The sequence below is a fragment of the Ranitomeya imitator genome, chromosome 5, assembly GCF_032444005.1.
Source record: "Ranitomeya imitator isolate aRanImi1 chromosome 5, aRanImi1.pri, whole genome shotgun sequence".
NCBI lineage: Eukaryota > Metazoa > Chordata > Amphibia > Anura > Dendrobatidae > Ranitomeya > Ranitomeya imitator.
The window spans coordinates 192,500,271-192,525,154 of record NC_091286.1 but is presented as its reverse complement, the minus strand read 5'-3'; the positions used below and the strand labels follow the sequence as shown (position 1 = coordinate 192,525,154).

General features: G+C 44.7%; 1 protein-coding gene across 1 annotated transcript in view; it reads right to left on the bottom strand.

Moving 5' to 3' along the window:
* LOC138680613 (troponin T, cardiac muscle isoforms-like) overlaps positions 1-24,884 on the bottom strand; it is a 302,991-nt gene that overhangs the window by 70,081 nt on the left and 208,026 nt on the right. Inside the window, exon 7 of the mRNA XM_069767943.1 lies at positions 5,230-5,340. Coding sequence (XP_069624044.1) covers positions 5,230-5,340 — 111 coding nt within the window. The remainder of the gene's footprint in view (positions 1-5,229; positions 5,341-24,884) is intronic.

Here is a 24,884-nt window from a genome sequence, read left to right as displayed (position 1 = left end):
TATATTAGGCCTAACAATTTTTAAGTGGAAATCTGGCCTTCTGATTTGTCTTTGAAAACAGCTTTATTAGAAACAATTTGGATTAGTTAACTGTGCGGCCTTGCTACACCCCAATATTTGGACTAATGATTTTTGAGTGGAAATCTAGCCTTTTGATTTGTCACTAGTGTTGAGCATTCTGATACTGCAAGTATCGGGTATCGGACGATATTTGCTGTATCGGAATTCCGATACCGAGATCCGATATTTTTGTGATATCGGAAATCGGTATCGGAGTGTGCGTTGCGTATGGTTCCAAGGGTCTGGAGGAGAGGAAACTCTCCTTCAGGCCCTGGGATCCATATTAATGTAAAAAATAAAGAATAAAAATAAAAAATATGGCTATATTCACCCCTTCGGCGAACCCTGGCTGTCACCGCTGCTAGCGTCCGCCTCCGTTCCTGAGAATGTAGTGAGTGAAGGGCCTTCGATGACGTCGCGGTCAGGTGAGCGGTCACGTGAGCGGTCAGTGACCGGTCCACGACGTCATCGAAGGTCCTTCACTCACCGCATTCTTAAGGACGGAGGCGGACGCTTGCAGCGGTGACAGCCAGGGTTCTTCGAAGGGGTGAGTATAGCCATCTTTTTTATTTTTATTCTTTATTTTTTACATTAATATGGATCCCAGGGCCTGAAGGTGAGTTTCCTCTCCTTCAGACCCTGGGAACCATCGAGGAATACCTTCCGATATTTGTGTCCCATTGACTTGTATTGTTGTCGGAACTCGGTATCAGCGAGATCCGATATTTTGCCGGTATCAGCCGATACCATCCGATACCGATACTTTCAAATATCGGAAAGTATCGCTCAACACTATTTGTCACTGAAACACAGTTTTATCACAAACTATTTGGATTAGCAAATGAGGCCTCCTGAGATTCCTCATAGTTTTTGCCCTATCTAGTTAGATGCTGGAACATAAATTTCACACAGGACAGGAAAGTATCTAGCTAACTGACAATTTCACTTGCAGCACTTGCAGGAGCGGTTCTCTGCACTGGCACTGTGATGCTGAGAAAATGGAGCCACCAAAACAAGATGCCCGCTTTTTATATGGCAGGGACATGTGACTTTGGTGGCCAATAACAATAGACCTTGTGTCATGACATTGTGGAAGGCTTCTGTGCCCTGATTGGTTGTTGGAATCAACACACAAAGTTAAGGGAAAAAAAAACTGTGCACTGCTTTTTCTAACTCTCCACACTCCCTCCCGTAATCAAAGCAGTCCCTCTGCTCATCATACAGTACCACTCTCTTAGCCAAAGTAATGATAAAAGCATTAGTAGAAATGCAATGATTTACCAAAATGCTTGTGAAACTCTACACGAATTCGAATGTGATACGTTCGTGCCAAATTTGTGGATGTCTAACGTTTTCCAAAGACATTTGCTCATCTCTAATCACTGCATTCTTAGATACATATATGCTAGCAACCTTAGGGAGAGACCCAAGTTGGGCTAAATGTAGCGGGACGAAAGAGACTGAAAAGCCCTCTACTTAAAGGAAATACATAGTGGATGCTTTCCTGAAACGGAAAGTACTTGCAAGCAGCATAATACAAAGAATAGCAGGTTTACCCAGAATCCTTTGCAGTAGGCGGGGCTATGCAAATCATCTCTTTCCACCCCAGTCTAATCCACAGCGCCAATTCAAGCCCTATGCTGATGAGGGCCTAAAGCCCGAAACACGTGTCCACAGGTAGGAATTGGTTGGCTGTATAAATTTAGAAACTAATCCGCAGCATTGCACGCTTGGCGGTTCCAAGCGCTGTGGATTAGACTGGGGTGGAAAGAAATGATTTGCATAGCTCCGCCTACTGCAAAGGATTCTGGGTAAACCTGCTATTCTTTGTATTATGCTGCTTGCAAGTACTTTCCGAGTTTTACGGATGTAAGAGCGCAGAAAATACGTCCGTAAAACTTGCCAAACAAACGGCACAATTATTCTCTATGCCCCTGCTCCTATCTGCCGTATTTTACTGATCAGTATAATACGGCTTTCTACGGCCATAGAAAATCGCAGCATGCTGCGTTTGTCACCATATTGCGCAAATAAAACGCCAATGAAAGTCTATGGAAGCCCCAAAAATACGGATTACACACGGACCAGCATTGTGACTTGCGAGAAATACGCAGCGCTGTTAGAGAGAAAAGCCGGCAATTCAGTGCGGTGTACAGTAAAATCACACTGACAGCTTACAGTAGAATAGGGAGAATAAATGTGTACACATAGAATAGGTATATATATATATATATATATATATATATATATATATATGTCAGTGAGACACATATATGTATATATATTATTACTTCATACAGCGCTACATAGCTTTAAAGCCGGTAATTCAATTACCGGCTTTTGCTATCTCCTTCCTTAAACCCGACATGATATGAGACCTGGTTTACATACAGTAAACCATCTCATATCCCCATTTTTTTTGCATATTCCACACTACTAATGTTAGTAGTGTGTATATGCAAAATTTGGCCGTTCTATCTACTAAATTAAAGGGTTAAATGGTGGAAAAAATTGGCGTGGGCTCCCGCGCAATTTTCTCCGCCAGAGTAGTAAAGCCAGTGACTGAGGGCAGATATTAATAGCCTGGAGAGGGTCCACGGTTATTGCCCCCCCCCTGGCTAAAAACACCTGCCCCCAGCCACCCCAGAAAAGGCACATCTGGAAGATGCGCCTATTCTGGCACTTGGCCACTCTCTTCCCATTCCCGTGTAGCGGTGGGATATGGGGTAATGAAGGGTTAATGTCACCTTGCTATTGTAAGGTGACATGAAGCCAAATTAATAATGGAGAGGCGTCAATTATGACACCTATCCCTTATTAATCCAATAGTAGTAAAGGGTTAAAAAAAAACACAAACACATTATTAAAAATTATTTTAATGAAAAAAACACAAAGGTTGTTGTAATATTTTATTCAACGCCCAATCCAGTCACTGAAGACCCTCGTTCTGGAACAAAAAAAAAAAAAATAAACCAAGAATATCCTTACCTTCCGAAGATCTGTAACGTCCAACGATGTAAATCCATCTGAAGGGGTTAAAATATTTTGCAGCAAGGAGTTCTGCTAATGCAGCGATGCTCCTTGCTGCAAAACCCCGGAGAATGAAGGTAAAGTAGGTCAATGACCTATATTTACCTTCATTTGCGGTGAGGCGCCCTCTGCTGGTTGTTCCTAGATCGTGGGAACTTTCCTAGAAAGCTCCCAGGCTCGAGTTCATATGAGGACCACCAGCAGAGGGCGCCTCTTATGAACTCGAGCCTGGGAGCTTTCTAGGAAAGTTCCCACAATCTAGGGACAACCAGCAGAGGGCGCCTCACCGCAAATGAAGGTAAATATAGGTCATTGACCTACTTTACCTTCATTCTCCAGGGTTTTGCAGCCACGAACAATGTTGCATTAGCAAAGCTCGTGACTGCAAAATATTTTAACCCCTTCAGATGGATTTACATCATTGGACATTACAGGTCTTCGGAAGGTAAGGATATTCTTGGTTTATTATTTTTATTTTTGTTCCAGAACGAGGGTCTTCAGTGACTGGATTGGGCATTGAATAAAATATTACAACAACCTTTGTGTTTATTTCATTAAAATAATCTTTAATAATGTGTTTGTGTTTTTTTAACCCTTTACTAGTATTGGATTAATAATGGATAGGTGTCATAATTGACGCCTCTCCATTATTAATTTGGCTTAATGTCACCTTACAATAGCAAGGTGGCATTAACCCTTCATTACCCCATATCCCACCGCTACACGGGAATGGGAAGAGAGTGGCCAAGTGCCAGAATAGGCGCATCTTCCAGATGTGCCTTTTCTGGGGTGGCTGGGGGCAGGTGTTTTTAGCCGGGGGGGGGGGCAATAATCATGGACCCTCTCCAGGCTATTAATATCTGCCCTCAGTCACTGGCTTTACTACTCTGGCGGAGAAAATTGCGCGGGAGCCCACGCCAATTTTTTCTGCCATTTAACCCTTTAATGTAGTAGATAGAACGGCCAAATTTTGCACATACACACTACTAGCATTAGTAGTGTGGAATATGCAAAAAAATGGGTATATGACATGGTTTACTGTATGTAAACCATGTCACAAATCATGTCGGGTTTAGGAAGGAGATAGCAAAAGCCGGTAATTGAATTACCGGCTTTAAAGCTATCTAGCGCTGTATGAAGTAATAATATATATACATATATGTGTCTAATGACATATATATATATATATATATATATATATATATATATATATATAGACAGTATATATACATATTTTTTTTTTTAACACATCCCTTGTATAGCCGTATGTTGGTTTGGCAAGCCTGCGAGAAAAACACGCAGTACGGATGCCATACGGATTACATACGGAGGATGCCATGCGCAAAATACGCTGACACACCCTGCCTACGGAGGAGCTACGGACCACTTTTTGGGGGACTTTTCAGCATATTACGGCCGTAATATACGGACCGTATTGTCTTATGCCAAGTGTGACGCCGGCCTTATGGACAGTTCTCCTGTTCTGGCTCCTCAGGTGATTTTCCAGTGGGTCATGGCACCCACAAAACTTTCACTCAAAATCTGAACTCAAATATGATGCTCCTTTCCTTCTGAGCTTTGCACTGTGTCTAAAAAGTATTTTTGACCGCATGTGATGTATTGGCGTACTCAGGAAAAATTGAGTAACAAATTGTACAATTCATTTCTCCTATTGTTTATTTTAAAAACTGAAGACTTGGGGCCAAAGCAACATTCTAGTGCAAAAAATAGTAATTTTCTATTGACTTAGCCAAATGTTATACAATTGTATGAATCGCTTGCGGGTTAAAAAAGCTCATTACACCCCAAGATGAATTCCTCAAAAGGTATAATTTCTAAAATGTTGTCACCATATAGCCAATTTTGCACTGGATACAAATTGTACAGTCGATTTTTTTCTGTTACCTATGTAAAACTGTAAAATTTGGTGCTAAAGCAATTTTATAGTGGGAAAAGGTATTTTTTTCTTTTTTACTTTGCTTTAATTACTGTAAAGCCCCTAAAGCTTTAATAAACTTCTTGACTGTCGTTTATTACCTCATAAAGTGACACTGGTCAGAACTGAAAAAAATGGCCTGGTCAGGAAGATGAAAATAAGCATGTGGTGAAAAGGGTTAATGAACTTTTAGTGACATATACCTTTTGAAGATAGCCACCAAAGTGTAGCATGTTTGATAATGCCTTCTTTTTCTTGTTATCTTCTTCAGCTCTTTTCCTGTTTTCTTCTTCTTCTTTGCGAGCACGTTCTTCCTGGATAAGAAAAATTTCACAAGTTCTAATATGTTTCAAATTCCAAATTTACTTGCAAATTCACCTGTAATGGTATGTCAACATGTATTTATGTCTATACTATTTATCATATGTATATAGCTTAATAAAAGGGTTGTCCAGGCTTGGGACTAAAGTCTGCAGTCGCTCTGTCAATCAAATTCTCCAATGCTGATGATGGAAATGGGCAGCCACATAAACGCAAATGTGTGATTTGCCCACTTCTGGCTAAATTGCTCAGTTCACTTACAGTATCTAGTTGGCACATGATCACATGTATGTAAATTGCATACTCGTGGTGAAATGATCGCTCGCTCCCGACATTGAAGAGTGTTGACTACGCACAAATCTGTAGTCACATAGAGTGACGAGCTAGAGGGGGAATACATATTCCCCATCACTTTACAATGCCAGCTAAAACATGCCCCTTTGAATTTAGGGTTTCGCCAGCCACCACCACCAAGTCCACCGCCATGTCATTATGTGGCCCAGGAGATGCTGTGAAACCTGAGTTTGGGAATGGCCCTCGTTTGGCCCTGTATCATAAATTTGTGAGAGCTCTCATTCCTCCATATGGGAGGTCCCTCCATTATTCAAAATTGTTAGCTAGATAGGGAAATACATGTTCGCCATCCAATTTACAATGCCAGCTAAAGCATGCCCATTTAAATATTGGGCTTCGCCCACCACCTCCGGGTCGCTATGCAGCACTCGCTTTAACTTTACAGAGAGCCAGCAGGTGCATGAGGTTTGTGAACTTCACAGTTCATTTTGGCCACCGGATCACAATGGAGCCACTGTTATAGCGAGTGAAGCTGGTGTAAGGGTAATATAATACAATAGTTGGGGGAGCTGTAAGATTAATGTCAGTAGATTGGATTCTACCAGACACCAAAAGCATTAGAATTAAATTCTTAATACAGTGTATGCAAGCAAGGGCCTGTATTGTGGTCAGTCTGTCAGGCCTGAAACCCATGTCAGGAACATGTATAAGCCTAATTTTACTGGGAAGCACCATATTCAAGTGAAAGAGACAGGAATGCCATTGACCATTCTGCACAAGCCTATGCACTTCTAATGGAAACTACCCAACCAGGCAGAATTTTATTTTTGCATGGTTTTGAGAAACAATGGAGTAATTACAGGATATGTCTAAGAGAGTGACGAGGTCTGTGGAATGTATTACTCATGTGACAGGCAGTGCTAGAGAGCACAGGTAAAGGCCTTAGCGTGGCAACGGCCATGTTGTGATATGTGTAAGGCTGTGGCCTGAATAGGTCTGTGGAAAGTATTAACCCAGTCTCTTGGACCTGCTTAAAATGTACAGAAACTGGCCAATACCTCACCACCATTTTTTGTAAGGACCCAAATTTTGAAAATGTAAGGGAAGTGACAGTTACATATAGAGACAGAAGTCTTATTTAGGATCCTGGAAAAGCCAGGAATGGTCTTTGTCCAGCACCAGACAATGTACAGTGCTAACGAATATGTATGCCCTATCTAACTAACAATTTTAGAAGACACATATATGCAGACAAGGGGCAACTGAAAGCTGCGCTGGGAGAAGGAACTGGACATAGTTGCTAACTGTTGTGTCTGTGCAACTGCAGGTTGTGGGCAAAAGGCATCAGCGCCTGCTTCCTGGACAGAAGATTGGGCTGCTAGGTATGTCAGCAGTATATGGCGTAAGCTAACAGAAGGTATTGTGTCGAATTTCTCTTTATAAAGGGATGTGTGGGTATGATTTTCGAACTAGCAGCATATAGAGCATGTTTAATTACTCATATTATTATTCTGTGTAAGGCTGAAACCTGAAGAAGTGTGAGGAGCATATTAATGCACTGATGTTCCACAATGTACAAGTGCAGACCCAAAAATCAACATCAGAGTCCCAGATACATGCTTAAAGAGACCGTAAGAAGGGCAACACAATAAAAAGATTATAATAGAATATACTGTATAGGGATTGACAATAGAAATTTGACCAATGCACAAATTGTGCAGTTGTAATTGCTAGAGATAGGGAGTACAGGTTTCACCATTGCACAATGTACAAAGGTTTCCAAAAATTACCAAAGGGGTCTGTATCATACTTGCTCAAAGAGACCGTGATGGGACCTTACAATAAATTTTGCAGTTATTATAATTGCTAGAGATATGGAGTACAAGTTTTACCAGTGTACAAAGGTTTACAAAAATTACCCAAGGGGTCTGTATCATACATGCCGAAAGAGACAGTGATGGGGACCTTACAATAAATTTAGCAGTTATTATAATTTCTAGAGATAGGAAGTATACGTTTCACCATTGCATAATGTATAAAGGTTTCCAAAAATTAAACAAGAGGTCTGTATCATATGCGCCAAAAGAGGCCATGATGGGGATCTCACAATACATTTAGCAGTTAATAGAATAGCCAGAGATAAGGAGTACAAGTTTCACCATTGCACAATGTGCAAAGTTTTCCAAAAATGACCCATGGGGTCTGTATTAGACATGCTGAAAAAGACCATTGTTACCACTGCTGCACGTCGCCGCTTTCCTGCTGCTGGGCCCGGGCAGGTCCGCTCCTCCTCCCCTACTGTGGTGTCTGCTGCCGCTGCTGCGCGCTCCAGACGCTCTGTTGCTGGGTCCGGGCGCGCCGCTCTCTCCCGCATCCCTGCAGCGGCGCATTCCCAGCGCTCTACTTCCGGGTCCGGGTGCGCCAATGCCTCCCCTTCACTTCCGGTGCCTTGCTCCCCTGGGGGAATGCTGTGTCTGTGCAGGCGCTCTGGATTCTCCAGAAGGCGCAGGCACATCTTTTCTAATTCTTCTTCCTGGGGTCACCAAGGTCAGTAATTCCAGCAGCCAATCCTGCTTCTGCCTCTGCTATAAGAGGCAGTCTCCCCTTCATCTAGGTGCCTGATTGTCATAGCTTTGCTAGTGTTTCTGGCCCTTCCTTCCTGTGCTAGTGCTTTGTACTCAGTTCCGTTTGGCTCTGTGCTTGGCTTCGCTTCCTCCGTTTTTGTTCATTTTGGTCTCTTTAGGATCCCCCTCTAGTTTTCTGTTATTCCCTTTCCTTGTTGCTAACCTTTTGTTTTCCACAGCCTCACTCCGTTCCAGCTTTCCTGCTTTGTCAGTCCTCAGTCTACCCGGGTCCCCCTTGGAGCCTACTCTCAGAGCCTTCTGTCTCTCCTTCCTTCCTTCTTGGAGCCATCCCTCTTGGTACTTCCACCGTGGGTAAGAGACCTCTGGACCTGCCCCTGATGGTCCCTATATAGGGGTCGGTTCATCACTAGGTCCGCTCATCCAGGGGTAGGTCTTTCCACGGTCCAGAGGGTCCACTCTCTTTCCCCTGCTCTGACCATTATAACCACGATGATGATCGCACAATATATTTTGCAATTATTAGAATAGCTAGAGGGAGTACAAGTTTCACCAGTGCATAATGTACAAAGGTTTCCAAAAATGTAAAAACATTACCCACCTGGGGTATACATATATGACCACTAAGTACTTGATGCACAGGCAGAAGGAGTAGGACGTGATTTCCAGAACAAAATGGGTTTGGATGGTATGAGATGGATGTTAAGACAGCTTCCAAAAAAGATTTATGCATTTATCTTGGGTTGCTGTCATCCATAGGGCTTAAAAAGTCAGAAGAAATCCAGCCCTTCAATTTTGGAAGAGTCAGTCTGTCTGAATTTTCAATTGACAGGCTAGTGCGCCTATCCCTTATGATTGCACTGGCTAAACTAGAAACCTGCTCAGACAACACACTTGCAGCAGTGCATGGCAGCACCTGCAAGGCGTACAAGGATTAATCGGACCCAGTACTGAAGAATCAGGAAGGATGATGGTATGGTCACGTAAGTACTCCTTCATCATCTAGGTCAACATAATCCTCCTTGTCATAGTTACAATCACAGCTAGCCCATGCTGATGTGATGGTTTGATGACAATGGCCCAGTTGGTGGACATTCACTGCCAGCAGCATTGCCTGAGGGTAATCTTTTCAGCAACTCTTCAATAAAGGCCCTCTGGCATGCATGCACTAAAAATGGCATGTCTGCCTTTGACATGAGAGAGGAAATTTCTCCTTGTACTGTGGGTCAAGAAAGGTGCACAGCTAGTATTTCATGGTGGACAAAATGATTTTCATGCGAGGGTCTTAGAAAGGCATCTGGGTATGAACTGTGCCATGTGTGACAGACTACAAAGAGTCAACCGTTCAGTGTCCATACAGGGATGACCAGTAACCATTCTCTCCTCACAATACATCACCTCCTCTTCCTCCCCTTCAGGCCATCCATGCTGGACAGGCATAAAACTGGGATTGAGAGTCCCATTGGTAGCGTAGACCAAAACCTCTTGTTCCTCCTCCAAGCTTCCTCTAGCAGTTTCTGCAGCAAATGTTTTAATAGACAGAGCAGTAGGATGGTTACACTCATAATAACGTCATGAGTGCTCACCATCTTGGTGCAGTACTCAAAGTTTTGAAGAACCTCACAAAAGTGAGTGCTCCACACCCACCCAGCAGTACTTTTGTGTGGGGACTGAGAGTTACTCTGACAGGCATTGAGAAGCTTGAATTCAGACACTGCCCTCTGCTGCTCAATAAGCCTTGCCAACATATGAAAGGTCGAATTCCAGTGTGTGGGTAGGTCACAAATCAGTTAGTGATGAGGCAAATTAAAGTACTGCTCAGCACAGCCAGACTGGTGAAATCCTGAAATGTCTTTCAAAAATGGGCAATGATTTGGCATACCTTGGCAAGTAGGTCCGGCATGCCAGGGTATGTTTTGCAAAAACGCTGTACAACCAAGTTCACCACTTGGCCATGCATGGAACATATACTAGTTTGCAGAGCTTTAAAGCCGCCACCAAGTTACACCCATTGTCGCACACAACCAGACCTGGTTGGAGGTTCAGTGGGGAGAGCCACTGATCAGTCTGGTCTTTTATTTCTTTCAACAGCTCTGCTGCGTTGTGAATTTTATCACCTAAACAGATGAGCTTCAGCAGAGCTTGCTGTCGCTTCACCAAGGCAGTTCCGCAGAACTTCTGTGAAGGAACAAATTATGAAAGATTCTCCATTTTGTGCTAGATTCTCCATTTTCTGCTTTGACTCCATTTTCTTGGTGGTTAAAGATAAATTCTGTTATTCCATGAAGTAACTCTGTCCTGTTTCTCACGAAGATAACATTTTGTTATTCAACTAGTCTTTGTTTTATAATTGGTATAAAGACCTTCAGTGTTCTAACTCGAGCCAGGGAGGGGATTCGGGAGTGTATCGCTAGATAAGACTTTGAGGCACCTGTTAATACATTTTTTATGCCAAAAAGACACGACCATATATGTAGTTTCCATTCTTTCTGTATTCTTATAGGTTAAGTCTTTCCTGCATTTTTATAGGTTAAGTGCTGAAAGTGTGTTTTTATACTATTGGTTGAAGTAGAATTTGCTAACATGATAAAAGCGCAACACAATAAACAGAGGGTAGGAATCTCCTTTGATTCTCCCAAACAGAGCTACGTCTCCGTCTGGTCATTCTCAGTTGCCGGCAACACCCTGTTAATTAATTTGAAAATCACTAAAGTCAACCGTGAAGGGTCACTTTAGATCCTCCCTCAACAGCTTGGCGCCCATACATGGGGCTCCCAATTAGGGACTCCTCTTCCCCGGAGGACAACAAGACAAAGGACCCTCGGACCGGACACAGGCACTGGAAAATTGGGACTGATCATCCCCCACGACAACCACGGTAAGTTGGCAGTTATACTGTTCAGACTGACCATTTGGTGTGGTTTTCCTGTGTTTGTGCTGCAAAAAGGATCTGAGGTTGTCCCCTATGGTGGCGTGATTCTTGGGTGGAATCATATAGAGGTGTAGTTCCGTTGGGAGCCCAGTGCTTGAACCGTACCTCATAAGGGACGGACATCCCGGATTGACCAGTGATTGTAATTCTCTTTATAGTCAAAATATCCTGAATTCCTGATCATTGTTAGAATCAGGCGCGATGAGGTGATCGAAGATTGGGTAGGATACGTAACTCAGGAATATATAGAAGTATACAATATATATATCCAGAGGTGTCCGGAGGGAAGTTTAAGACACCCTCCTCCTTTCACTGAGTACCGCGTTTTTGGGTTGTCCCAGTGGGGGACAGAGAGACCCGTGAAACAAACCGTAAGGCCGCTCGGTATTGTGCACAAGTAAAGTAAGGATATTTAGCTCAAAAGGTGAATCATGTTTCCGTGGAACAAAAAGAAGACTTTGAATTTGTGCGATGAATCTGATACCGTTAGTCTTATGATTAAAAGACGAGGAAAGAAATCTGTCAGGAATGCAGGAAAAATATTCTCAATTATGGGTTTTCCTAAGGGCGGGAGGCTACAGCCTACGTTATGGGACGAAGGTATCAGAAAGAACAAGGGAAGGTTGATTGATAATGGTTTGTTTAAAGATGCTGTGGAATTCCGTGGTCTGGCACATGAATTATGTGATGAAGGGTATGTGGAGGTAGAAGAGGAAGTGAGTTCTGACTGTCTCTGTTATTGCTACGTTGAAAAAGGAAAGTTGTCTACTCCTATGATAAAGTCCAGATGTTTTGTGGTGCAGGAAGGTATTGAGAAAGCGATTGAGAGTAATGTGTCAGAAAGACAGACAATTAAAAATGATGATCTGGAACAGGGAGTCTCCCTGCTAGATGATGAGGTCCCTACCCAGGAAATCAAGCCTCTTCTCCCGACTGTAAGCTCTGTGCCCCTTAACCCCAAAGCTCCAATATATCCTGGGTTGCCAAAACTTAGTGCGCCCCCACCCTATGATCCTGCCGGGTGGATTTGTGATGTATGCAGAGTTACTAATTCTCAGTGGAGAGACGTCTGTTACAATTGTGGAGTAAGAAGACCCAGAGTTGTAGCCCCCACCTTTCCCTTGCTAAACGCTGACGGAACTTATTATCAGCCACCGCCAGCACCAGTCCCTGCTATGCCTAGTATTGCTAGCGGTTATGAATATCCACCCCCTCCTACTTTAGTCATCCGCTCAGAGACGGGATACACAGAGGAGATAGAAGATTTCCAGGAAATGTATTCCAATGTTATTCCTGGACCCCACAGTCATGATGTGCTCTTTAGGATAGGGACAGGGGATCTTATGAAGCAGCACGTTGGGGCCATAGTAAATGCCACAAATAATCAACTCCACCATGCTGGAGGACTGGCCGCAACAATTTCACAGAAAGGTGGACCTATGATACAGGAAGAATCTAATTCATATATACAAACTTATGGCCAGGTAGAAACAGGACAGGTCGCAGCAACCAGAGAAGGACAGCTGCCATGTCAATATGTGATACATGCAGTGGGACCACGATATGATCCTACCAATATCCCAAGATCCCAACAATTACTTACCGAGGCTGTCCAGAATGCAATCCTGTATGCCTCCTCTGTCCCCCCCAGTACGATGCCTCAACGTACAATGGCCATCCCATTAATCTCTGCCGGTATTTTTCAATATTCCAGGAAGGATGCCGCCATGGTCATAGTATCAGCAATAGAGCGGTGTATACAGGAAAACCCCATAAAATTGGAGGAGGTCCGATTTGTCCTTGACAGCCGCCTAACGGCCTATCAGGCAATACAATCTCTAACTGTAACAGAGCCTCCTGCCCCACTTCCACAGCAGATGCCCCTTGTGCCCGTACTACTGCCACCTCCTCCCGCCTCCGAGTCAGTAATATCAGAGTTTGGAGAGGATGATGTGGAAACTATTCCTGACAGGCCAAAGTATACCCCCTTTTCTCCATCCCAGATAAACACCCTTTGTAACCAGTTACCCGATCCAGAAACATCCCCCATGGCCTTCTATAGACAAATAGCAGCGAATCGAGAGATTAATTCCACTCCCCGGAAAGATCTGTTACACTTACTCCAAGTGAAGGCTGGGGAGGGGTATTTTCCAATTATTGAGGGTGGCATAATGTATAATGTGAACCTGGACGGGGGAACCTATGAGAGTGGTGTTGATTTCTGTAATGCTTTAAAGGTTTAGGCACAAGATAGACTAGCGGACCAAGCTACCTCCCTCACAGATGTCACACAGGACAAGGGGGAGACTGCCGAGAAGTTCTATGGGCGTCTTATGGTAGTGTTTAAAGATTTGGGGTTTTCACTGTATAATAAAGCCCATTCACACCTTTTTGTGGCAGCTTTGATGTCCGGCCTTAAATCTGAATTGAAAGAGGCAATAATGTCAGTTAGACCTGACATCGAGAATTCCACTCCGGACGATGCACTAAAAGTAATTAAAAGTTTTCAAAAGAATTTAGCACGTTCTGCATCAACAGTAAAATCAAAGGTTAAAACTGTAGCTGCAGCGATTTCTGCTCCAATTCCAGCCCCCACCCCTGGTACAAGTACGCAGCTGGTTCCTTATCAGTGGCCTTCCCAGCAGCAAACTTCAGTTCAAGCCCTCCCACCTTATACGAATTCAGTCACCTACTCCAATATCCCTTTTAACCATATGTCTGGAAGTATCGCTCCCCAGCCCCGCCGCACCAGTTCTCGCTTGCAGTGCTGGCGCTGTGGCCGACCCGGTCACTTTCAGAGAGATTGTCACACCCCTGCTGACAGATGCTACCCTCAAGTTCCCCCTTCCAGTCGCAATCTGAATACTGGAAACCCTAGGGTATACTCTAGTTACGGACAACCTCAAAATCCTGATAATCGCCCACACTGAAGGGGTGGCCAACCAGGGTCTGCCATCACAATGTCCTCCACCAAACCTGGGGCATGCTCATCTGTCACGCTTCCTGTCGGGGACACTCTTGTTAAGTTTATGGTAGACACTGGGGCGGCCAACTCTATAATCAAGTCAAAAGATGTACCTACGGATATCCCTATTCAATTCTCGGATCAAGAGCTTGTTTTAATTGGAGTAGATGGCAGACCCAATAAACATACTCTTACAAAACCTATCCCTGTGGGTCCTTTCCCTGAAGTTACTGCTCAGTTTGTAATCTCTCCCACATGTCCAGTAAATTTACTGGGGGCAGATTTATTATCACAGTTCCGCTCCAGGATACAATTTCAAGATGATGGTCAGATGGTCCTCACATTATATAACCCCTATGCAGATAAAGATAGTGAGGAGATCTGTATCCTACATGCCCTTCCTACGGTTATGATGGCCCTGATAGGCCCAGATCCACCCCCAATCATGCCTGAGGACCAGCGACTCACCCCATATCTCTCAGAGATACCACCTAAACTTTGGTCAAAAGGGCCAGATAATATAGGGAAAATGCCTGTAGAACCAGTAAAAGTGTTTCTCAAACCTGGTGCCCCTTTTCCCAAAGTCCATCAGTACCCTTTGAGACATGATCAGGAGCAGGGCCTAAAAAGGCAAATACAAACGTTACTCGATAATGGTCCCCTGGTACCCTGTGTTTCCCCATGTAACACGCCATTGTTTCCCGTTAAGAAAAAGACCCCACCCGGCCAACCCCCTGTGTACCGGTTGGTACAAGATCTACGGGCAGTTAATGCAGTTACTGTTCTAGAAACTCCGGTGGTGCCAAATCCACATACTCTTTTGTCCCAGATACCTCAGGATGCTGCTTGTTTCACAGTCATCGATCTTGCAAATGCCTTCTTCAGCATTCCATTACACCCAGATTGCCAGTTTCTGTTTGCATTCACTTATCAGGGACGACAATTGACGTGAACAGTTATGCCACAAGGGGCCCAAAACAGTCCCAATCAGTTTGCAAAAAATATGGGCGAGTGTCTTTTACCCTGGCAGTTAGAACACCCCTATGTCACGCTGCTTCAGTATGTGGATGATCTTTTGTTGTGTGCACAGACGGAGCAGGAAGCCATTGTTGCCACTGTTAGCCTCCTCAAGTATCTGGCAGATCTGAACCCGTCGGGTTTCGGCCTCGAAACTTCAGTTCTGCCTTGGTCAAGTGATATTTTTGGGTCACTGTCTCCTTCAGGGTGCCAGACACCTCACAGAAGAAAGAAAAATAGCCGTCAGCTCCCTTGCTTTCCCAAAAGATGACACTGAACTCCAGCGTTTTCTTGGACTATGTACTTATTGTCGTCAGTGGATACCGGATGCATCCCGCATAATGCAACCTCTCTACAATGCCTTAAAAGACGGTATAATGAACTATAAGGAAAGATCACCAGTTTGTATGGAAAGCCTTTATCGTGCCTTCTCTGAATTAAAGCGGCTTATTGCCTCCGCTCCTGCCTTGGGCATCCCGGACTATACTCGACCATTCCATTTATATGTGTCTGAAAATGAAGGACACGCTGCAGGGGTACTTACACAGTCGCATGGCAATAGACAACGACCAGTGGGCTACTATTCGGCCCGCCTCGATCCTGTGGCCTGGGCGTCACCAAGTTGCATGAGGGCGGTTCACGCCACTCACTCGTTGCTTGACAAGACTGCAGATATAATTCTTGGACATGAGATGCACATTTTTGCCCCACCTGATATCGCAGCAATACTGACAATCCAACAGCCAAGACATTTGACCGTACAACGACATTTGCGGCTGCAGTGTTCACTCCTTTTGCCTGACTACGTCAAGTTGCATCGCTGTACTACAATCAACCCCGCTACTTTACTGCCGGTTCCCAAGAAGGATGGCAGTGATGAGGATCACCTCCAACATGACTGTTCCCAACTCCTGACTGAAGAGACAGCTACTCCATCAAATGTCAGCGAAAACCCACTTCCAAATCCTGATCTGGTGTTATACACAGATGGTTCAAGATATGCTGATGAGTTTGGCAGATTCCACACCGGATACGCTGTTACTACAGAAGACACTGTAGTGCACGTAGCTGCACTCCCGCCCACACAGTCAGCACAAGAAGCAAAACTTCAGGCTCTGTCTCGTGCATGTGTTCTGGCCAAAGAGAGGCGGGCTAATATATACACGGAATCACAGTATGCATTTGGTATTGCTCATGATTTCGGAGCCCTATGGGCCAATCGAGGGTTTCTTACTACTGCCGGAACTCCAGTGAAGAATGCTGAAGCTGTTAAAACCCTCATGGACTCAATCAAACTACCTACCCAGGTGGCCATTATCAAGGTCAAGGCTCACGGCCCTAGGAACAGTCCACAGACTGTTGGTAACGCCTATGCGGATATGCAAGCAAAAGCCGCTGCTCTTCTGCCTGTTGAACTAACCATACCAACTATGGTGACCACACGCTCTCAGCATAAACAGTTACAAGAAACACTGACTCTACAGGAACCTGATGATCCACGCCAGACTGAGGTTTTCTGTCGGACCCCGCGAGACCATTTAATGACGATGCAGAGAATGTCCCCAAAGGAAGAAGTGAAGCAGTGGAAGGCTGATGGAGCACGTATGGACAATGGTCTCTGGAAAAAGGACCAACTTGTGTGTCTCCCTAAGCGGATGTACCCTGATATTGCCACGTGGGCGCATGGGCCCACACATCGAGGAAAAAACCAGGCCCTTGCCCTGGTACAAAAATTCTACTGGGCTCCAGGTATTTCTACAGTCCTGACAGCACTCAACCGTGCATGTAACATCTGTCAGACATGCAATCCCGGTCAACTTCAACATGTACCCCCAAAGCACCTTGCTAAGCCCGACTATCCTTTCCAAAGGCTCCAGGTGGACCACATCACGTTGCCTAAGTCTGGAAGGTATGAATATTGTCTGGTGGTTGTCGACATGTTCTCCAGTTGGCCAGAAGCATTCCCTGTTACCAACATGACTGCAAAAACCACAGCGAAGAAACTGGTGATGGAAGTTATATGCAGATATGGTGTTCAAGAAGTTGTCGAAAGTGACCAAGGCCCGGCCTTTTCTTCTCATGCGTATCAGGAGGTTCTGACAATGCTTGGATCCACGGTAGCCCTCCATACTCCGTACCATCCACAATCCAGTGGGAAAGTTGAAAGGTTGAACGGCACACTGAAGGGACAATTGACCAAAATGATGCAGGAGACTACGGCTCCATGGCCAGAGCTCCTACCCATTGTACTGTACCACATTCGTACTACCCCTATTGCAAAACATGGCCTATCCCCATATGAGATATTGTTTGGTGCTAGGCCCCCAGTTGCAAATTTCCAGCCTCAGCAGTTGTCAGAGGAAACTGACCGTACTGTTCAATATGTTATTCAGCTTAGTAAAAATCTTGCTAACACCCATGCTCTAGTTTCTTCTTCCCTTCCAGATCCAGCAGAAACAGACACTTGTCACAACTTGAAGCCTGGTGATTTTGTGGTCGTGAAAAGGCATATCAGAAAACACGGACTAGAACCCTTGTATGACGGTCCCTACCAAGTCCTCCTCATCACCCCTACATCAGTGAAATTGGAAGGAAGGACGACGTGGATCCACGCATCGCACTGCAAGCTGGTCAAACAGACTAGTAGCAAATAAGGGAACATAATGTTTTGGTTTTTCACATTTTCCATATTATTATTGGTAACCGCATGGGACAGCCTAAATTCCCCAGCATCCTTGAATAATAAGTTTGTACAACATCATGAAAGATTACTGAGAGATTTGTTGAATAATTCCCAGTCTCTGGCAGATTGCTGGATTTGCACACATTCACCAATGTCAGCCACAAGTATCCCCTTTTTGGCTATTCCTGTCCCACCTGAGGAGTTGTTTGCCTGGACTAACTCTTCTGACACATTCGCTAACAATGCCACAGATAATGCTAAGTTATGGAATACTACTGTCGGTATATCTATTGTGGGATGGGTGGGGTACCCCTGGTGGCAAGGTAACCTTTCAGGAAGTGATACACACCTTCAATATCTAGCCTATGAAGGAGCGACTTGGGTACCTAAGAATAAGACTAGCCTAACCAATCTAGGGCAAGTTCCAATGTATGGTTTACAAATTAGTTTTGATGTGACCTCATACTCTACTGATGCTTTCAAACCAATATTGTTAGAAAGAATGATACATAATACGTTATGGAAATTTTCTAGTCTGTTTTTACAAGGTTCTAAATATATCTGTGCTAGTGTCCCTGGTAATATACCTTGTAATGAGTCTTCTGAATATGTGCCAGGAACCCCCATTTGTGGGAATCCCGATGTAGGTTATTGTAGTCCTCTAGGACAGTCTCCACCTTGGTGTATACTTCAGAATGTGTCTGCATTTATAGATTTAGTTCATAGATTGGTACTGCAACATTCAGCCTTATGGGATTTACCTGTTGATATGTTCTGGGTGTGTGGAGACAATGCTTATAAATGGTTGCCAGTAGGTGTAAAGGGCACTTGTATTCTAGGTCGATTGACCCCGGCCACCTTTGTCCTCTCAAGTAAACAGTTGGATACACAGACTATACCCAAACATACATTATATAAAAGAGCTGCAGATAACTCACCCCACCCTTCAGGGAGACCACATATAGTACAGATGGGTATAGCCAATAAAATTGTCAGTTCTATTTTCATTTACCCTATGATTACACAAATGTGGGATAAATTGGTTAGGGCCACAGATTATCTAGATGATCAAATTTGGGATATATTGGATATACTTAATACTACTGTCGCTGTCCAAAACCAACTTATCATAGTTATTAATCAACATACTGTAGTACTGGATTACTTAACAGCAGCAGAGGGTGGTATGTGTCAGGTTATTGGACCCGCTTGCTGTCATTGTATAGATCCCAATAGTACAATGAAGTTAAAGTTAAAGTTAGAGGACATTCAAAGACTTAGAGATCAATATGATAAAGACAATGACCGTAATAAGGACAGTTGGTGGGCAGACACCTTTTCCTTTTTTAATCTAGCCAATTGGTTTAAGGGATTTGGGGGCTGGATAGCTGGAATCTTGCAAAGTTTGTTACACATTGCTGCCTTTATCCTTGTCATGTATGTAATACTAAACTTGTTCTTTGGTGTATTTCTGTATGTATTAGGAAATTCTAAGACAACTAATGATGAAACAAAAAGCGTTGCCACCCCTGCTCTTCTCTACACCGATTTCACAAAGCTATCTGATGAAGATGTTGAATCCAAGCGTATGGCTACTTTCAAAAGATCCCCACCACCGCCATCAACAATTGTTATTCGTAAATTCTAGCATACAGGGGGACGGATACGCCGCAAAAGCCATTCTAAGTTGCCGGCAACACCCTGTTAATTAATTTGAAAATCACTAAGGTCAACCGTGAAGGGTCACTTTAGATCCTCCCTCAACACTTCCAGCTGGGGAGTGATTAGCAGACTTTTTCAGCTGAGGATGTGGAGGTGGAGAAGAGACTGGAACTGCAATGTGAGGAGACTGAAACCCAGATGGAAGTTCGGCATGTGGGTAAGATGTGTGAAGTGGTCCCATCCTCTGACTCTGTCCCAGACTCCATCAGGTTCACCCAGAGTACCGTCACAGAAATGTAGCGTCCCTGTCCACAAAAACTAGTCCATCTGTCTGTTGCTAGATTGACCTTCCCTGTGACTGTGTTAACCAGAGCACAGTTGATATTGTGTAACACGTGCTTATGTAATGCAGGGAAGGCACACTGGGAAAAATAGTGACAGCTGGGAATCGAGTATCATGAAGCTGCCACCGCAAAGGGGTTGCGGAAAGACTCAGTTCACACACGCCGAAATGGCCATATTTCCAGGGCTACCAGTCTGGCAATATGGGGGTTTATTGTTTTCTGTTTCCGATGAAATGTCTGGGGCAGGGACAACTGAACGCTGCACTGGGACAACAAACTGGACGGGGCTGCTGACTGTTGTGTCTGTGCAACCACAGTGTGTGGGCAATAGGCATCAGCATCTGCTTCATGGACAGCAAAATGGGAAGGCCATAACACAGGAGAAAAGACAGTGGTTTCTGTCGTGAATTCTGTTGTCGGGCTCCTTCCTGTGGTCATGAATGGTACTTCGGCTGGTTCTGTCCATGGACTTCCTCTGGTGGGTGTTTCTGAGTTTCCTTCCACAGGTGACGAGGTTAATTCATTAGCTGGCTGCTCTATTTAACTCCACTTAGATCTTTGCTCCATGCCACCTGTCAATGTTCCAGTATAGGTCTAGTTCACTCCTGGATCGTTCTTGCGACCTGTCTTCCCAGCAGAAGCTAAGTTCCTGCTTGTTTTTCTTTGGTTTGCTATTTTCTGTCCAGCTTGCTATTTTTATTGTTGTCTTGCTTGCTGGAAGCTCTGGGACGCAGTGGGAGCGCCTCCGCACCGTGAGTCGGTGCAGAGGGTCTTTTTGCGCCCTCTGCGTGGTCTTTTTGTAGGTTTTTGTGCTGACCGCAAAGCAACCTTTCCTATCCTCAGTCTGTTCAGTAAGTCGGGCCTCACTTTGCTAAATCTATTTCATCTCTGTGTTTGTATTTTCATCTTTACTCACACTTATATGTGGGGGGCTGCCTTTTCCTTTGGGGAATTTCTCTGAGGCAAGGTAGGCTTTATTTTTCTATCTTCAGGGCTAGCTAGTTCCTTAGGCTGTGCTGAGTTGCATAGGGAGCGTTAGGAGCAATCCACGGCTATTTCTAGTGTGTGTGATAGGATTAGGGATTGCGGTCAGCAGAGTTCCCACGTCCCAGAGCTCGTCCTTTATTATCAGTAACTATCAGGTCATTCCGTGTGCTCTTAACCACCAGGCCCATTATTGTCCTGACCACCAGGTCATAACAGTACAGGTGGCCCAAAGTACTAATGCATCTCAATAGAGGGATAAGAGAAGTTCTGAGACCATTTTTTTTTCTTTGCAGTGTGCTTTGTCTCTCTTTTCCCCTTTACCTCTGAGTGGTTCAGGACACAGGTGTAAACATGGACATTCAAGGTCTGTCCTCTTGGATGGATAATCTCACTACAAGGGTACAAAACATTCAAGATTTTATGGTTCAGAATCCGATGTCAGAGCCTAGGATTCCAATTCCTGATTTGTTTTTTGGTGATAGATCTAAGTTCTTGAATTTCAAAAATAATTGTAAATTGTTTCTTGCCTTGAAACCTCGCTCCTCAGGTGACCCTGTTCAACAAGTAAAGATCATTATTTCTTTGTTACGTGGTGACCCTCAAGACTGGGCATTTTCCCTTGCGCCAGGAGATCCGGCATTGCGTGATGTTGATGCGTTTTTCCTGGCGCTTGGATTGCTTTATGACGAACCTAATTCAGTGGATCAGGCAGAGAAAATCTTGCTGGCTCTGTGTCAGGGTCAGGATGAAGCGGAGATATATTGTCAGAAGTTTAGAAAGTGGTCTGTGCTCACTCAGTGGAATGAATGTGCCCTGGCAGCAATCTTCAGAAAGGGTCTCTCTGAAGCCCTTAAGGATGTCATGGTGGGATTTCCCATGCCTGCTGGTCTGAATGAGTCTATGTCTTTGGCCATTCAGATCGATCGACGCTTGCGTGAGCGTAAAGCTGTGCACCATTTGGCGGTATTATCTGAGCATGGGCCTGAGCCTATGCAATGAGATAGGACTTTGACCAGAGCTGAACGGCAAGAACACATACGTCGGAATGGGCTATGTTTTTACTGTGGTGATTCCACTCATGCTATCTCCGATTGTCCTAAGCGCACTAAGCGGTTCGCTAGGTCTGCCACCATTGGTACGGTACAGTCTAAATTTCTATTGTCCGTTACTCTGATTTGCTCTTTGTCATCCTATTCTGTTATGGCATTTGTGGATTCAGGCGCTGCCCTGAATTTGATGGACTTGGAGTATGCTAGGCGCTGTGTTTTTTTCTTGGAGCCCTTGCAGTATCCTATTCCATTGAGAGGAATTGATGCTACGCCTTTGGCCAAGAATAAGCCTCAGTACTGGACCCAATTGACCATGTGCATGGCTCCTGCACATCAGGAGGATATCCGCTTTCTGGTGTTGCATAATCTGCATGATGTGGTCGTTTTGGGGTTGTCATGGCTACAGGTTCATAATCCAGTATTGGACTGGAAATCTATGTCTGTGTCCAGCTGGGGTTGCCAGGGGGTACATGGTGATGTTCTATTTTTGTCTATTTCGTCTTCCACTCCTTCTGAAGTTCCAGAGTTTTTGTCGGATTATTGGGATGTATTTGATGAGCCCAAAGCCAGTGCCCTACTTCCTCATAGGGATTGCGATTGTGCAATTAATTTGATTCCTGGTAGTAAGTTTCCTAAGGGCCGATTGTTCAATTTATCTGTGCCAGAACACGCCGCTATGCGGAGTTATATAAAGGAATCCTTGGAGAAAGGCCATATTCGCCCGTCGTCATCTGTTATGATAAGGTAATTCAGTACCACAATGGACATAGAGGTCAGAGCACATACAGTGACCTGACAATAACCCAAAAACATAGAACGAGCTCTGAGACGTGGGAACTCTGCTGACCGCAATCCCTAATCCTCTCCAACAACACTAGAGGCAGCCGTGGATTGCGCCTAACGCTCCCTATGCAACTCGGCACAGCCTGAGAAACTAGCCAGCCTGAAGATAGAAAATAAGCCTACCTTGCCTCAGAGAAATACCCCAAAGGAAAAGGCAGCCCCCACATGTAATGACTGTGAGTTAAGATGAAAAGACAAACGTAGAGATGAAATAGATTTAGCAAATTGAGGCCCGACTTTCTGAACAGAGCGAGGATAGGAAAGGTAACTATGCGGTCAACACAAAACCCTAAAAAAACCACGCAAAGGGGGCAAAAAGACCCTCCGTACCGAACTAACGGCACGGAGGTACACCCTCTGCGTCCCAGAGCTTCCAGCAAGCAGAAAAAAACAAATAGACAAGCTGGACAGAAAAAAAGCAGCAAACAAAATAGCAAAGCGGAACTTAGCTATGCAGAGCAGCAGGCCAGGATCAAGGCACTAGGTGGAGTTAAATAGAGCAGCACCTAACGACTTCACCACATCACCTGAGGAAGGAAACTCAGAAGCCGCAGTACCACTTTCCTCCACCAACGGAAGCTCACAGAGAGAATCAGCCGAAGTACCACTTGTGACCACAGGAGGGAGCTCTGCCACAGAATTCACAACAGTACCCCCCCTTGAGGAGGGGTCACCGAACCCTCACCAGAGCCCCCAGGATGACCAGGATGAGCCACATGAAAGGCACGAACAAGATCAGGGGCATGGACATCAGAGGCAAAGACCCAGGAATTATCCTCCTGAGCATAACCCTTCCACTTAACCAGATACTGGAGTTTCCGTCTTGAAACACGAGAATCCAAAATCTTCTCCACAATATACTCCAACTGCCCCTCCACCAAAACCGGGGCAGGAGGATCAACAGATGGAACCATAGGTGCCACGTATCTCCGCAACAATGACCTATGGAATACGTTATGTATGGAAAAAGAATCTGGAAGGGTCAGACGAAAATACACAGGATTAAGAATCTCAGAAATCCTATACGGACCAATGAAACGAGGTTTAAACTTAGGAGAGGAAACCTTCATAGGAATATGACGAGAAGATAACCAAACCAAATCCCCAACACGAAGTCGGGGACCTACACAGCGTCTGCGATTAGCGAAACGTTGAGCCTTCTCCTGGGACAAGGTCAAATTGTCCACTACATGAGTCCAAATCTGCTGCAACCTGTCCACCACAGTATCCACACCAGGACAGTCCGAAGACTCAACCTGCCCTGAAGAGAAACGAGGATGGAACCCAGAGTTGCAGAAAAACGGCGAAACCAAGGTAGCCGAGCTGGCCCGATTATTAAGGGCGAACTCAGCCAAAGGCAAAAAGGACACCCAGTAATCCTGATCAGCAGAAACAAAGCATCTCAGATATATTTCCAAGGTCTGATTGGTTCGTTCGGTCTGGCCATTAGTCTGAGGATGGAAAGCCGAGGAAAAAGACAAGTCAATGCCCATCCTACCACAAAAGGCTCGCCAAAACCTCTGTCAGAAACGATATTCTCTGGAATGCCATGTAAACGAACCACATGCTGGAAGAACAATGGCACCAAATCAGAGGAGGAAGGTAATTTAGACAAGGGTACCAAATGGACCATCTTAGAGAAGCGATCACAGACCACCCAAATGACTGACATCTTTTGAGAGATGGGAAGATCTGAAATAAAATCCATAGAGATATGTGTCCAAGGCCTCTTCGGGACCGGCAAGGGCAAAAGCAACCCACTGGCACGAGAACAGCAGGGCTTAGCCCGAGCACAAATCCCACAGGACTGCACAAAAGAACGCACATCCCGCGACAGAGATGGCCACCAAAAGGATCTAGCCACTAACTCTCTGGTACCAAAGATTCCAGGGTGACCAGCCAACACAGAACAATGAACCTCAGAGATAACTTTATTCGTCCACCTATCAGGGACAAACAGCTTCTCCGCTGGGCAACGATCAGGTTTATTAGCCTGAAATTTTTGAAGCACCCGCCGCAAATCAGGGGAGATGGCAGACACAATTACTCCCTCTTTGAGGATACCCGCCGGCTCAGACAAACCCGGAGAGTCGGGCACAAAACTCCTAGACAGAGCATCCGCCTTCACATTTTTAGAGCCCGGAAGGTACGAAATCACAAAGTCAAAACGGGCAAAAAA